General features: G+C 48.1%; 1 protein-coding gene across 1 annotated transcript; it reads right to left on the bottom strand.

Moving 5' to 3' along the window:
- Positions 1-2,873: 2,873 nt before the first annotated feature.
- Positions 2,874-3,465, bottom strand: BJ212DRAFT_1488030 (uncharacterized protein; the record flags this gene model as incomplete). Its single annotated transcript, XM_041341339.1, has 4 exons — positions 2,874-2,957; positions 3,023-3,186; positions 3,236-3,410; positions 3,460-3,465. The coding sequence occupies 4 exons, from the start codon at positions 3,463-3,465 to the stop codon at positions 2,874-2,876; spliced, it is 429 nt and encodes a 142-aa protein (XP_041185863.1).
- Positions 3,466-12,698: the final 9,233 nt, after the last annotated feature.

Here is a 12,698-nt window from a genome sequence, read left to right as displayed (position 1 = left end):
AGAGGTGTTCACAGCAATGATATCCGAGTCACGGGGTGAAAATGCAGCATCTACTACGCTCCTGCCTCCTGCGTCATCAGATAATATGTCCACCTCCCTTGTGGCCTTGAAGTCGGTGCCTTCATCCGCCAATTCGATGCTCAATAGGGATGTTGCGGAGAGTGTTCTAACCAAAACAAGATTGGTACCACGCTTCAGAGGTGAATTTGATGCATTTGGAGTTGAGATCTGGAGAATGGGTGTCTCGAACTTGGACGCAGCGTGCCCAGGCGCGTGGAAAGTCGAGTCGAAATTAGTAGCGGATACAAATGAAATATCTGGCATTGAAACTGAGATTAACAAATAAGGGCGAGATTTGGCACGACAGCCTACTCAATTCGTTGCTGGCTTCTCCCACCGGAAAGAGAATCAGTGATGTTTGAGGGGTGCTGGAAGATGGTACAATGCTAATGAGATTGCCTCTCAAAGGATCGTAGGCTTGCAACTCTCGCTTTTGTCGTTCGTCGGACTGGAATTCCGCCTTGATGAGCTCCGCAGGGAAATCAGCGTCCGGGAAACATGTTCTAACGAAGTTGAGCTATTAGGGAATGCACAATGTCAAGATAACGCTAAGAACATGGATGAAATCCATACTCCTTCCTCAATTCGCCTCCACTGCGCAAGACGACTTAGCGTCGGATTCACAGGTCGAGTGGCAGGAAAGATACAACGCCCTACTTCAACTGGTGTCACTCTTCGAGCTGAATGAATCGTCAACTAAGATCACCCTGACTCATGCACAAAGTTCAAACTTACCATTTGATGTATCGACAACAGTGGTCCAAGTTAACCGTCCATCGGATGACACGAGGGTCGCTCTACCAAAAGAGCCATAATCGAGGAAAGGACGATTCCAATACTGAGTGTCGTAAACCTGGAGCCTTTTGTTTCCCCTTCCCCGGGCCTGCTTCTTCACAGGCAATGATTTATGTCGTTCATCCGCAGGCCAATGTTCCATTCCATCTGCGCAGACACAAGAAAAGGTTCAAAGAATGCAAACCAATTAGCATAAGTTGTAAATAGTTTCAAGTTACTAACTGAATGCCATGGCTTCAATTATGAGCGTGGAAATAAAGCTCCGGCCTCCGACAACATTTTCTTTCAGTAAAGCCGCAGGGTCAAGGTTGTTTTCGACCATGCTTAGACATTGGGCACTCGCGCCCAGGCCATGGCAACTCACTTCACAACGTCGACACTTTAGTACGACCCGCATTGCATGGGCGCGAACCGTAAACCCCAGTTCTTCTGTGACGTCTGCCAAATGGACACCGAATTCGATCCGCACTGGTCTCATTGCGCGTAAACGTGGAATGACCGCTGTATGGGATGACCACGGTGCGCGCGTTCCGGTCACGGTGCTGCAGGTGAGCGGGTTCGCACGTGCATTTCTCTTGTTCTCATATGTCGTAGCTGGAGAACTGCCAAGTGACCAAGAATATTGTACATGTGCGTCCAGACCGCACCGAGTATCATGCAGTCCAACTTGGTGCATCCGACCGTCCAAAGAGGACAACGACGCATCAGATGAGGGGTCATTTTCGGAAGGCTCATGTTAAGCCGAAGTATATCGTGAAGGAGTTCCCTATTACCCCCGATGCACACGTCCCTGTCGGTGAGTTCCTCGAGAGCACGTTTTCCAATCTTCCGTGACAGGAAAGTTACTCAGGAACAACACTTTCTGCCATTCACTTTGTACCTGGGCAATTTGTGGACGTGATTGCCAATTCGTGAGTTCTCCGTATCATCTTTGCATGTTTGACTCAGGCAATCCAGTATTGGGAAGGGATTTCAAGGTACCATGAAGCGGTGGAATTTCAAGGGTCTACGTGCAAGCCATGGTGTTTCTGTATCACATCGTTCAGCCGGTGCGACTGGACAGCACCAAGTTCGTGTCTATTAAACTGAGCAACATCCCTGCTGAGTCTGACTTATAGGACCCGGGTAGAGTCTGGCCCGGTAAGAAGATGGCAGGCCGACTGGGAGGCGAACGAACCACTGTCCAGAATCTTCCCGTAGTCCGTGTCGACACGACCCTCGACCTGATTTTTGTCAAGGGCGCAGTGCCAGGAGTTGATGATGCACACGTCCTTGTTCGCGATGCGAAGAAGAAAATGCTTTGCCTCGCAAATGCAAACCAAGCTAAAGGTCTTTACGAGAGCGTCCTTCCCAAGGGTGTGGATGATCTACCTTTCCCCGCTGGTACTAAGGATATGGTTCAATCCCTTCCTCCCGTTATCGAAGCTCCCTCGAAACGGAGTAGCCCATTCATTCCGAGGGAATAGACCATGTATAGTTCACCTGTTTCTCAAGCGCTCCCTATTCTAATTTTTGCACCATTGCTGTTGTGAATATATTGGTCTATTTTTTCTATGGTGGAGGTATGTGTATGAGTCAGATGGTCCAAAGCAAGAGTGACAATGATTCAGTGTAATCGCACACCTGCTCAACATGAAGTTCCAGCTCACTGTCCCAGGTCTGGATTCCATGTTGGTTGGAATACCGATCTTTGACTTAAGAAGTAACTGATCTGCACTCATTGTAAGTTGGGTGGGGAAGGAGATCCGAGCAGATGAACAAAGAACTTCCCAGACTCCAAAGGCTTCCGGCAATGTCCACGTGCAGATCAAATATAACTTGAAGCTAGCTCACTCATCCATCTAGTAGGATTCAAGAGCCCATGGTCGTTAGAATGAGAATGGGGTTCTATTGTCGAGCTAACAAGATCGAGTCGATGAACGTTCCGAAACTACTGTAGACATTATGATATGCAAAAGCGTGACGTCCACGGTATGCCTGGCCTGTTGTACTGCGGGCGCGGATATAAATCTGACAGGTTAAGTTAGAAGTTTCTCGTCAACGATTTCCTTAGTGAGCCCTTCCTCCGCATCTCGAACTTCGATAGTCTTGTTTGCTTCTGCCTGGAGCATTGTGAGCGTCATTGAGTGAAATCTTGATAGAATTGAGGCTTTGGCGCAGTACTCACGACTCTTTGAAAGTCAAGGAGGGCGCTTGCATGCAAGGTCATCATGGTTGTCTCGGATGATGATGGAGCCCAGTTGATAAACACGAGTGGGAATGATGTCCTTCCATCGCGGTGTTTGAGTTCATATGACAACACGACATATCTGGGAGAATTTTGGGGTAGCTCTGAAGTATGTAAATGAAGAGACGAAAGATAGTTCCAGGATGATCGTACCCTCGACAAGGTCTGCGATCGAAATATCGTCATACTCCTCGTCTACGACCATCTTGAGAGCAGCCTTATTGATCTTGATGATGATTGCTGCGTGTCCCTGGCTCCTACGTTGAAACCGAAATTTTCTGAGGGCCTTCGTGACATCCTCGTTGATATCCACTGTCCTTGCTGTCGACTAGAAACAAAGTTATAACGAGAAGAGGCAGATGCGTGTACGGGCTTACCGCCATGTATGACGATGGATAAGATAAGGTAAGCGACAATCTGAAACCCGACTTATCGGTAAATGACAATTGGATGTCCGGCTAGCCTAGTATATACATGTGCTTGCCAACGTGATTTCGGGCAGAGCACCTCGCGGTGCATATTAAAATAAAGAATGACAGCCTCATTCCGTCCGCAGCCGCCCAGCCCTTAACGGCCACCATGTCTCGAAGATCATCCAGAAACACGTCTGTGGTTTCCTCGAGGGATGGATATATTCCCCAATCCGATGAGTTAATCTTGCCTAGTGTTCCAGTCGATGAACACATTCTGCACGACCTAGTGCACCCACATCAACAGTCAGAACGCACGCTCATGGACCAGGATAGGTCGTTCCAGCTTGACCGAGAAGACGAAGAACACGACGAAGAAGTTACAGCATGGAAGGTACTGCCGTGGTGGAAAAGACCGTCCCCCTACTGGTCAGCGAGCGAGTCTTCTGTGTCGGAGATAATATTGACCATGAAAGCAGGTTGGTATTTGCCACGCCTCTGGCATCGATAGGCTTCTCTGCAGTCATTGGTCCTCGGGTGGAGATGTATACTGTTCTCGCATGTCGTGTTCATGCGCCCGGGAATGAGTTACAGTATGATCCGAACGACACGCTACAGAGTCTAGCTCAGCTACATTCAATGTTATCCATGAACGCGGCGAGGACCCTACATGACGAATCGACTCTATATGACCCCAGTGCCCCAGTTGTGTCTCCTCAGCCTGTGTCTCTATACGTCCCCGCAGATACAGGCCACCAACAGTCACACATCCCCAACCGCGACCAATGCGCGTCCGACCCAGTCGTGCAAGCTGCCGTCGCGCAATTGTCTGCAGGTTGGTTTCATTATCATTCTTTATACAACAGAGAGTTACTTATACTGAGGTAGTTCTGAACACTACTATGGGTATTTTGAGCTGCCTCACAACCGCTTGGTGGGGTTCGGTGAGTCACTACATTATGTTTTTTTTGATGTTCCCGTGACCTCCCGCTCTCCAGCTCGCAGACCGTTTTGGTCGAACATCAGTCATGGGCATCTCGATGCTCGGTTTGCTTGCTAATGATTTAATCTTCATTGTCACTGCATTCTTTGTGGAAAGGCTCCCGGGCGGATACTGGTTCTTGATACTCGGGTTTGCACTGGACGGTATGGTTGGTGGTAAGTCAGAGGATGTCATTCGAGATAAGTCAGTGTCTAACGTACTTCAAGGGATGACCACTGGGATTGCGGCTTCCCATGCCTATCTCGCCGACAGTACCCATCGTTCTGAGCGGTAGGGTTGCAAATTCACCTATGTTCTGCTTAAATAAATAATCATCGATAGATCTGGTATGTTTTCTCTAGCATTGGGCACCATGTTTTTTGGTGTAGCCCTCGGTCCTGTCATTGGAGGCATCTTGATTCGGGCGACGGGCTCGACACTTTCCACGTTCTATTTAGCTGCAACTGTCCACGCGCTGCACGCTGCTTCCATGTTTCTGATCATCCCCGAATCCCAGACAAAAGCGAGAGCATTTGGCGCCCAGAAAAGACGACAGGCATCACTTGAAAGGCGGGATGATGACACTCTGAGGGTTGCATCCCTCTTAAAGGGTGCCATGGGGTTCTTCAGCCCTCTAGCGGTTCTCCTGCCTGAGCCTATTAGTGTTGACGGAAATCCACTCAAACGCTCCAAGAGAGATTGGAGTTTATGCTTCATCGCTGCTAGCTATGGATTCACCATGTCCCTGATGGTGTGCCGCCATTATATGTTCATGGTATCTCTAATACTTACACCTAATTTTCCCGTAGGGTCTGGTGACGTACGTATTACAGTATGCTGCAGGAAATTTTAAGTGGTCATCGGAAACAGTAAGAGAACGCAAGGATGTCGTCACTAGATCTGACAACCTTCTAGATTAGCTACTACGTGGCCTTCACTGGAGCTGTTCGTGCACTGTTCTTGGCTGTCGTCTTGCCTGGTTTGTACCAATAATTCGCACTTTTGTTCAATACGAATTCAATTCCCTAGTTATCATCAAGCTTTTGAAGCCGACGCCCGTGCAGCTCCCTACTGCCCCGGATGAGCCACTTCAGAACTTGTCGTCACAGACCCATCCAAGTAGGCAGAACAACGCAAAACCACCCTCTCATTCCTCGAAATTTGATCTCAATCTCGCTCGAATCTCTGTCGTTCTTGACATTCTTGCGTTCGTGATAATGATATTTGCTTCCAATGGTCTCGTCTTCGCCTCCGGATCTATCTTGCAATCACTAGGCACCGGGTACTCGCCTGCTGTCCAAGCATTCGCGCTCGATGTTTACAACAGAAGAGGAGGAAAGGGTGAAGCTGGAAGGCTTTTTGGCGCCATTAGTGTTGTACAAGCTCTCGGGTAGGGGAGTCAATTTTGGCCAACTCGAGCTCTAACGCATTCGATACAGTTCTCAGATCCTGGGTCCCGCAATGTTTGGCTTTGTGTATTACAAGACCGTCGCGACCTTCCCTGGTGCAATTTTTGTTTTGACCGTGGTGCTGATGATAATTTCTCTCGTCTTGCTAGCACTAGTGCACCCACCTACGAGCGAGGATGATGTTGAAGGTACAGTTCCAGTGATCCGTGTTGAGATAACTCGGCAGGATACTCTTGTTCTCATTGATGATGATGAAGAGCCGAGAGGATGTGACACTCAGAAGTCAACATAGATAATTATACCTAATACAAGGACTCCCCTTCGGTCGGCTCTACGACAATATATTGTGTTTACAGTAACAACTCAGGAAATACTATATTAGCGTCCGTCTCTGATATACAGTGTCTCTAAGTAGTCGAGCGTACGTTCTGGTGTGTTCAATGGAGTCTGCCCAAGTTGTCTGAACTAAAATAAGATTCTACATGGCTTCGTCAGTGAATTAATATGCGATTAATATCAGTTGCGATACTTGCAAAAATCGCCCGGCAGTTAGTCTATAATTTTGTTGTTGAAAATCCATCGGCATAGACGTTGAGAGGGGAAAAGAATGCACGATCAAGACGGGTTTCGGCGCCTTCGAGGAAAAGGAGTGAATGGTGTCGTCAAAGTTTGTGGTCCAGTAGTTGTCCGCACGTCCAATAGATAGATTCCGTCTTCGGTAGAAGCAGTACCAGAAAATTATTTTTTTCAATCTGATACCTGCTTCCGTTTTAAAGACCAACAACGCCCTGAAATGAAGCGGAGGTCACCATAGTAGTGAGCAGCATGAACAACATAGCATGGCGCGGTGAAAAGAGACAGAACGCAGCAACACAGCATGACGTCATCTCGGCGGTTATTCGTAGATAGATAGACCATAATGCCATTACATGTATACCTTGAACATTCATAATTTATATCAACCTTGGCTCTCGGTAACAGATACGCCTGGCACTTTCCACCATCTCCATGCGGCGATCCCCAGAAAGAAGTTGAAAATCCCAACAATGGCTGAGCCGGCTCCAACCACTGTGAGAAGCCACCACATGGACCCAATGATACGATCAAGCGTACGACCAGTGTACCGTTTCAGCGTAGCACGAGGATCAGGTGTAGGCATGTACGACGAGGGCAATCGGAGCATGGGAGGTGCGCATGTTTCGGGGGACGATGTAGCGGCCGGTGGTGGAAGCAGTAGTAGGCAGACAACAGGTTTCTGCTCACCTATTAGATGCGAAGTGAAATGGTGATGAGAACTTACATGGTCTGACGTGATGTATGACGGTATTGATGTGTACAAGATGTTGGTGATGTTAGATTTCTCAGGCGTGTCAGGGGAATCAGTATGAGTCGCATACATTATCCTATCAGTCCAAGATGGGGTCCGTTTAGTGCTGTCAAGGCTGGGTAAGTGAGAGAAAATTATCATAAAAAATGACACACCTGTACCGGTCGACCTCTCCAAGCTTGTATTTATATGTGCATTTGAACGTCCAGAATGAACCCTCACGCAAACCGATGAAAGCCGTCCCTTTCCTCCGCTGGTTCAAAAGTTGGTCAAATTCCTTCAACTGTTCACGAGATACGTCGTCCTTCAACATCGCAAGAACATTATAGGGTTGGGATGTTCGCACATGTGGATGCGACAGGGGTATTGTTATACGGAAGTTGAGGTCGCCGAGGAAGAATAGGTGTGACGTTGAATACATGGTAGTAGGGGAAGCGGAAGGAGATGACGGTAGTGGAGGGAATAGAAGAGTGCTAACAATGTGATGGTAATCTGCGACCCGTTGAGCGAGCTTGGGCTCGTGTGCGGTGAGGTGAGCACACACAAACCTGGAAAGCGTTTGTTCGGGACACAAGCCATTATGAACATGAAACATACGTGAAAACTTCTCCAGCTTTGCTCCCTCTGTCTGAGACGCGGAAACGTATGCCAACAGCACCTTTGTTACCCATATAAGCTGGGCCTGTCCCGGTCCATTGAGTTTGCACATCACAAACTCGGCGCGCGACACCACTATCTCGTGCATACACGAGAAGCGCGACACCAACGTTCACAGCCTTCGCAACGAGCGTGTAAGACCCCTCACCGGGAGTATGCTTCTCAATCTGACTACGAATATGCGCGTCCCTATCGTCGATCACAGCCTTGGACAATCCAGCCACTTGGTGGATGTGTCATGTCAGAATAATGGTGGACGAACATGACGACATACGTCCAAGGTGAAGGGGCAGAAGTTCCTGGAAGCCAATCGCAAAAATATCTGGTGCGCGAGGCTCCTTGGAGAGGAAAGAGGCTACTTGGAGTGTTGGAACGAGCCAATCGACAAGATCCTGAGGCACGCCAGCTCCGCCTTGGAGGTTTGTATTATATGAACCGACCTGAATAAGCAAATTTCCGTCACTGGACATCGAAAAAAAGTATGCCTTTGATGGACTTTAGAGTAGTTGAATTGACAGGTCCAAGTGAACGGACGAAAGGTTAGCACAACGCGGTTGCTGACCCGCTTTTGGCGAACGTTACGTCGTTGGCATTAGTCAGCCAATCATCCACTTTCATCGACAAGCTCTTCATGCACATGATCTTGACCGCAGTAACCATCCTGCTCTAGTCCAATCGATGAATCAAGAGAGGTGGCGGGTTATGGAACATCATGTTGATGTCTGGATTCCATGGTGCAATGAAGTAGCCCTGATCATGCAGCTCTACAGCTTGAGCAAGCTTGCAGGATGGTGGTACTTTATCAACTCTTCTCTGTCATGCTGCGTCGCACTACTTACCGTCGACTTTGTGCAGTAGCCAACAAGTAGGTCCTCCATGTGCGTAGCCCTACAGGCAGATGCATCACACTCCATGGGGTGATGTAGAAGACTCAGGAGATCTTGGTTGAATTATGTTGTAAGTACTGGCGTGTTACATTTCATTCAGTTTTCCGGATGGACGGGACCTTCTGGTACTCTCAATTCCATGTTTTGCCTGGTGAAGCGGCAAACCCAAAGCTTCTATTCAGGTACGCACGGTCCACTGTCCTGACAAGCCATCTGGTTGCCAGGTTTCAACGTAATAGACAATGTGAATGTGTGACTTGAACGGCGAACAAGAGCAGAGTCTGAGAAGTCTTTCGTTCAGAAGATCGCCGGATCTCAAGCACTCCTCAACTCCGTTGAGTTCCAATAGGACCACGCCAAGTTGATCGCTGCGCAAGTGTTGTCATCACGGAATATCAAATACACATGGAAACCTCTTATCGGGCAAGATCGGGACAGTCGAAGGTCCGGCAGTTCAGTTCAACCAAGTACAAGTCACAGGCGGGTTTATGGAGATCTTAGCTTAATCGCAGTTAATCGGATATCTGGTGGCCAATACTCCGATCCTCGACACAAAACTCATCTGTCATGTCCCTCAGACTTGGACTGAGCGAACCTTCCTCTTGCGCTTTTGTCCCTCTCGTCAAAAGGATCGTGTTTGTAAGAAGCAATAGACTTCGTTTTTTTTGTAGACTACGGCAGGAATTCTGCACGAGGTTTGAGGTGCCCAAGCGATGTGCACCACAATTGAGCGGTGTGACAGTGCCATGAGGTCTGGCTGCCTTGGTCTATCGGTCCATTTGAAATCCAAGGTAATGGCCTTTTTGTCTTCCTGGTAATGTAATTGAAGCAACGAATCAGCTGTGGTTCGACTGATTGAAAAGCAGCGAATTTCAATCAGGTCAAAAGACGAACTTTTGACGTGTACCCCTGGTTGGTGACTTTGGACTCTCTGAGCCAGCTCACTGAATCTACTCTGCGCGTAGTCCAGTTAGCTTTGGCCTCCTGACCGCAAGACTAAAGTTTGTCTGGAACATTCGCTGGCACCTGTGGAGCTCTTCATCGAGCCCCTTATCTTCCATGAGATGTGTAATTGACCAACAATTGGATATCGGACCTTGTCCTTTGTGGGTCACATTTCCGTGTTAATTCGAGTTCGAGGTGCAGTTGTCATAGTACCCGGTGCGTTGCTACTACCTCTCAAGAATAGGACTTATCTCTCTTTCGCTCGGTTCTTTCTCGGCCCACTGGCCCGTTCCTTGCTAGGTTGTGTTGACATTGATGCATGCTTACATATCAGATAAATATCAGATACTTTGCCTTGGTCTGCTTTAGGACATCGTACTCTCTCTAACCATGGCTATCATGGAAAAGGTTTCTAGTGCCACCAACAAGAAATCCTTCGACGTGAAGGAGGAGAAATCTTACTGCGTCAAGGGGGACATCGAGACCTCCACCGGAGAAGATGACACAGACGAGAACGTTGTCCTCCAGAACGAGCGAGAAATTGCAACTCACGTCATTTCCGTGGACGACGATCCTAGCCTGAACCCCTGGACCTTTCGGGCTTTCTTCATCGGCCTTGGCCTTTCCGCCTTCGGTGGCTCCCTGGGTAATGCAGTCGAGATCATTCAGTCAAGGCTCTTACTCACTTGCGCTGCTTCCTAGCTCAAATTTATTACTTCAAACCTGTGAGAGTTTCCTGTTCAAACATACCCTCAGACACCTCATTCGGGTTGACACTCCAGCAAACCATCAGTGTATCTTTGATGTTCCTCGCCATCATATCCTACGTGATTGGCCTTGCGATGGAGACATTCATCCCCCGCCACGGATTGCTCCGATACTTGAATCCGGTGCGTCTTCCATGTAGCCCCTGACCCCAATGTTTGTGCGTATTTATGAATATCAGGGGCCCTTTAATAAGAAGGAGAACGCGTTCATCATCATCATGTGCAGTGCAGCTGCGAATTCTGCGTTGGCTACGGAAGTTCTCGCTGTCCAACGGTGGGCTCGCAATCCGATTCCTCTGTCGGTGGTGATTCACGACTCGTTAGTTTGTATTATAACATCACGCCTGACGCCGTCTCATCAATATTTTTGTTGTTCTCTTCTCAACTGCTCGGGTGCGTTGTGCTGGCGCACTCCCTACTGCACCCATCGCTGATACCGCAAACCACAGCTATGGGATCGGCGGTCTGATGCGAGGTACCTCTATGTTAAACAGTAGCTATACTTGGGTCCTAACTTACGACACTGACCAGGGATCCTCCTCTATCCATCGAAGATGTTGTACCCCGGTATTCTCCCGTTACTCTCCATGTTCGACGCTCTCTATCGCGATGGCATCGAAGCACGCAAAAGGCTCAAGGTCTTCTATTTCGTCTTTTCTGCGTGTGTTTAAAATTCATCGATAAATCATAATCTTCAATTTCTAATTGTCTCGAACTCAGAATCTTTATATGGGAGATTTTTCCTGAATGGATATTCCCGCTGCTCACCGGTCTCTCAATATTCTGCCTCGCTGCTCCTAACAATGCTGCTGTATCTCGCGTGTTTGGTGGTTCCAATGGAAACGAGGGCCTCGGTCTATTGTCAATATGCTTCGACTGGCAGGTAACGTTTGCTATCTCAATTTGGTTGACACTTGGGTTGAACTCGATTTGTTTAGTACATCTCAGGTGTTATGAACCCGATGGTTGTCCCACTGAAAGCTCAGGTTAGTTGGCACACCAGTCCGTACGACAATTCTAACGTCTGCCCTAGCTCTCCAGCTTCATTGGTTACATAATTTGCATGTATGTGAATTAGATCACGGTGGATCATATTACTGAGGCAGTTGAAGGGTTGTTTTCGTCGCCATATTCTACAATAACATTTGGGAATCTCGGAACTTGCCATTTGTACGTGATATCCTTATTGCGCTTTCTAATGTCCAGGCTAATAATGCGCCGATCAGTTGGCGCAGCTCCTCTTTTACGGAAACGGGACTATCTACAACCAGACTTTGATTATGAACTCCAATTATGAGGTAGATCCCACTTTAGTGGCAGAACAGGGACTGCCATTCTACGCTGGTACCTGGATTATTAACCTGCTGTCAATGAACCTCGTATGCCATGAATTACTGCTGATGTAAAGTGCTTTGCTCATAGTTCCAACACAGGCGCTGGCCGCGACATTCACTCACCTCCTCTTGTGGAATAAAGATGACCTTCGCGCAGCCTGGACTTGGATGAACATGGACTCTCTGAGGAGTTGGCGTGCTAATTTCGATTGGAAGTTCTGGAAACACAGTGGAAAGAGGGAAGTCCCCGCCAACACTGAGGATCTCGACCCACACTACCGGGAGATGCTGAAGGTTAGCCCTTCTGACATCAGATGGAGACCTCACTGGTGACACATCGCCATACAGTATCCAGATGCTCCGAATAGTTGGTACCTCTTGACGCTTGTTCTCTCTTTCACTGTTGGATTGGTCGTCATCCACAAGACAGATTCCACGCTTCCTTGGTGAGCAATATCTCATTCTCCATCTGACGAAATATTTTACCATGTCTTTTGAGGTGGGGCTTCGTCATCGCGGTCCTCTTGGCCGCCGTGTCTATCTTGTTCTTCGGCGCGTTGTACGCCATTACCGGCATTAATCTTTCTATTCGTACGTATTATTTATGCTCTATAGCTGTCCTGAGCTGATCTTTCGGCGAAGAAACCCTGGTCCAGATGATTGCTGGCTACCTGCACAACGGAAGGCCCATGGCGAACATGTTCTTTGTTCGTATTGACATACTTTCTAATTTTTGACCACTGCTGATGTTGTTGTCGACAGGTCCTTTACAGCTATGTCTGTATCCTTATGGTCGCTTTGATTTGGGTTTGATTCGCGTTCTCGTCCAGAATACTGTGTCTCAAGCTTTGCTGCTACTACGTGATCTGAAGATCGCTCAATGTATGTCCACATTATT

This window comes from Suillus subaureus (genome assembly GCF_016647635.1).
Source record: "Suillus subaureus strain MN1 chromosome Unknown BJ212scaffold_118, whole genome shotgun sequence".
Classification (NCBI taxonomy): domain Eukaryota; kingdom Fungi; phylum Basidiomycota; class Agaricomycetes; order Boletales; family Suillaceae; genus Suillus; species Suillus subaureus.
This window is presented reverse-complemented; position numbering and strand designations above follow the sequence as displayed.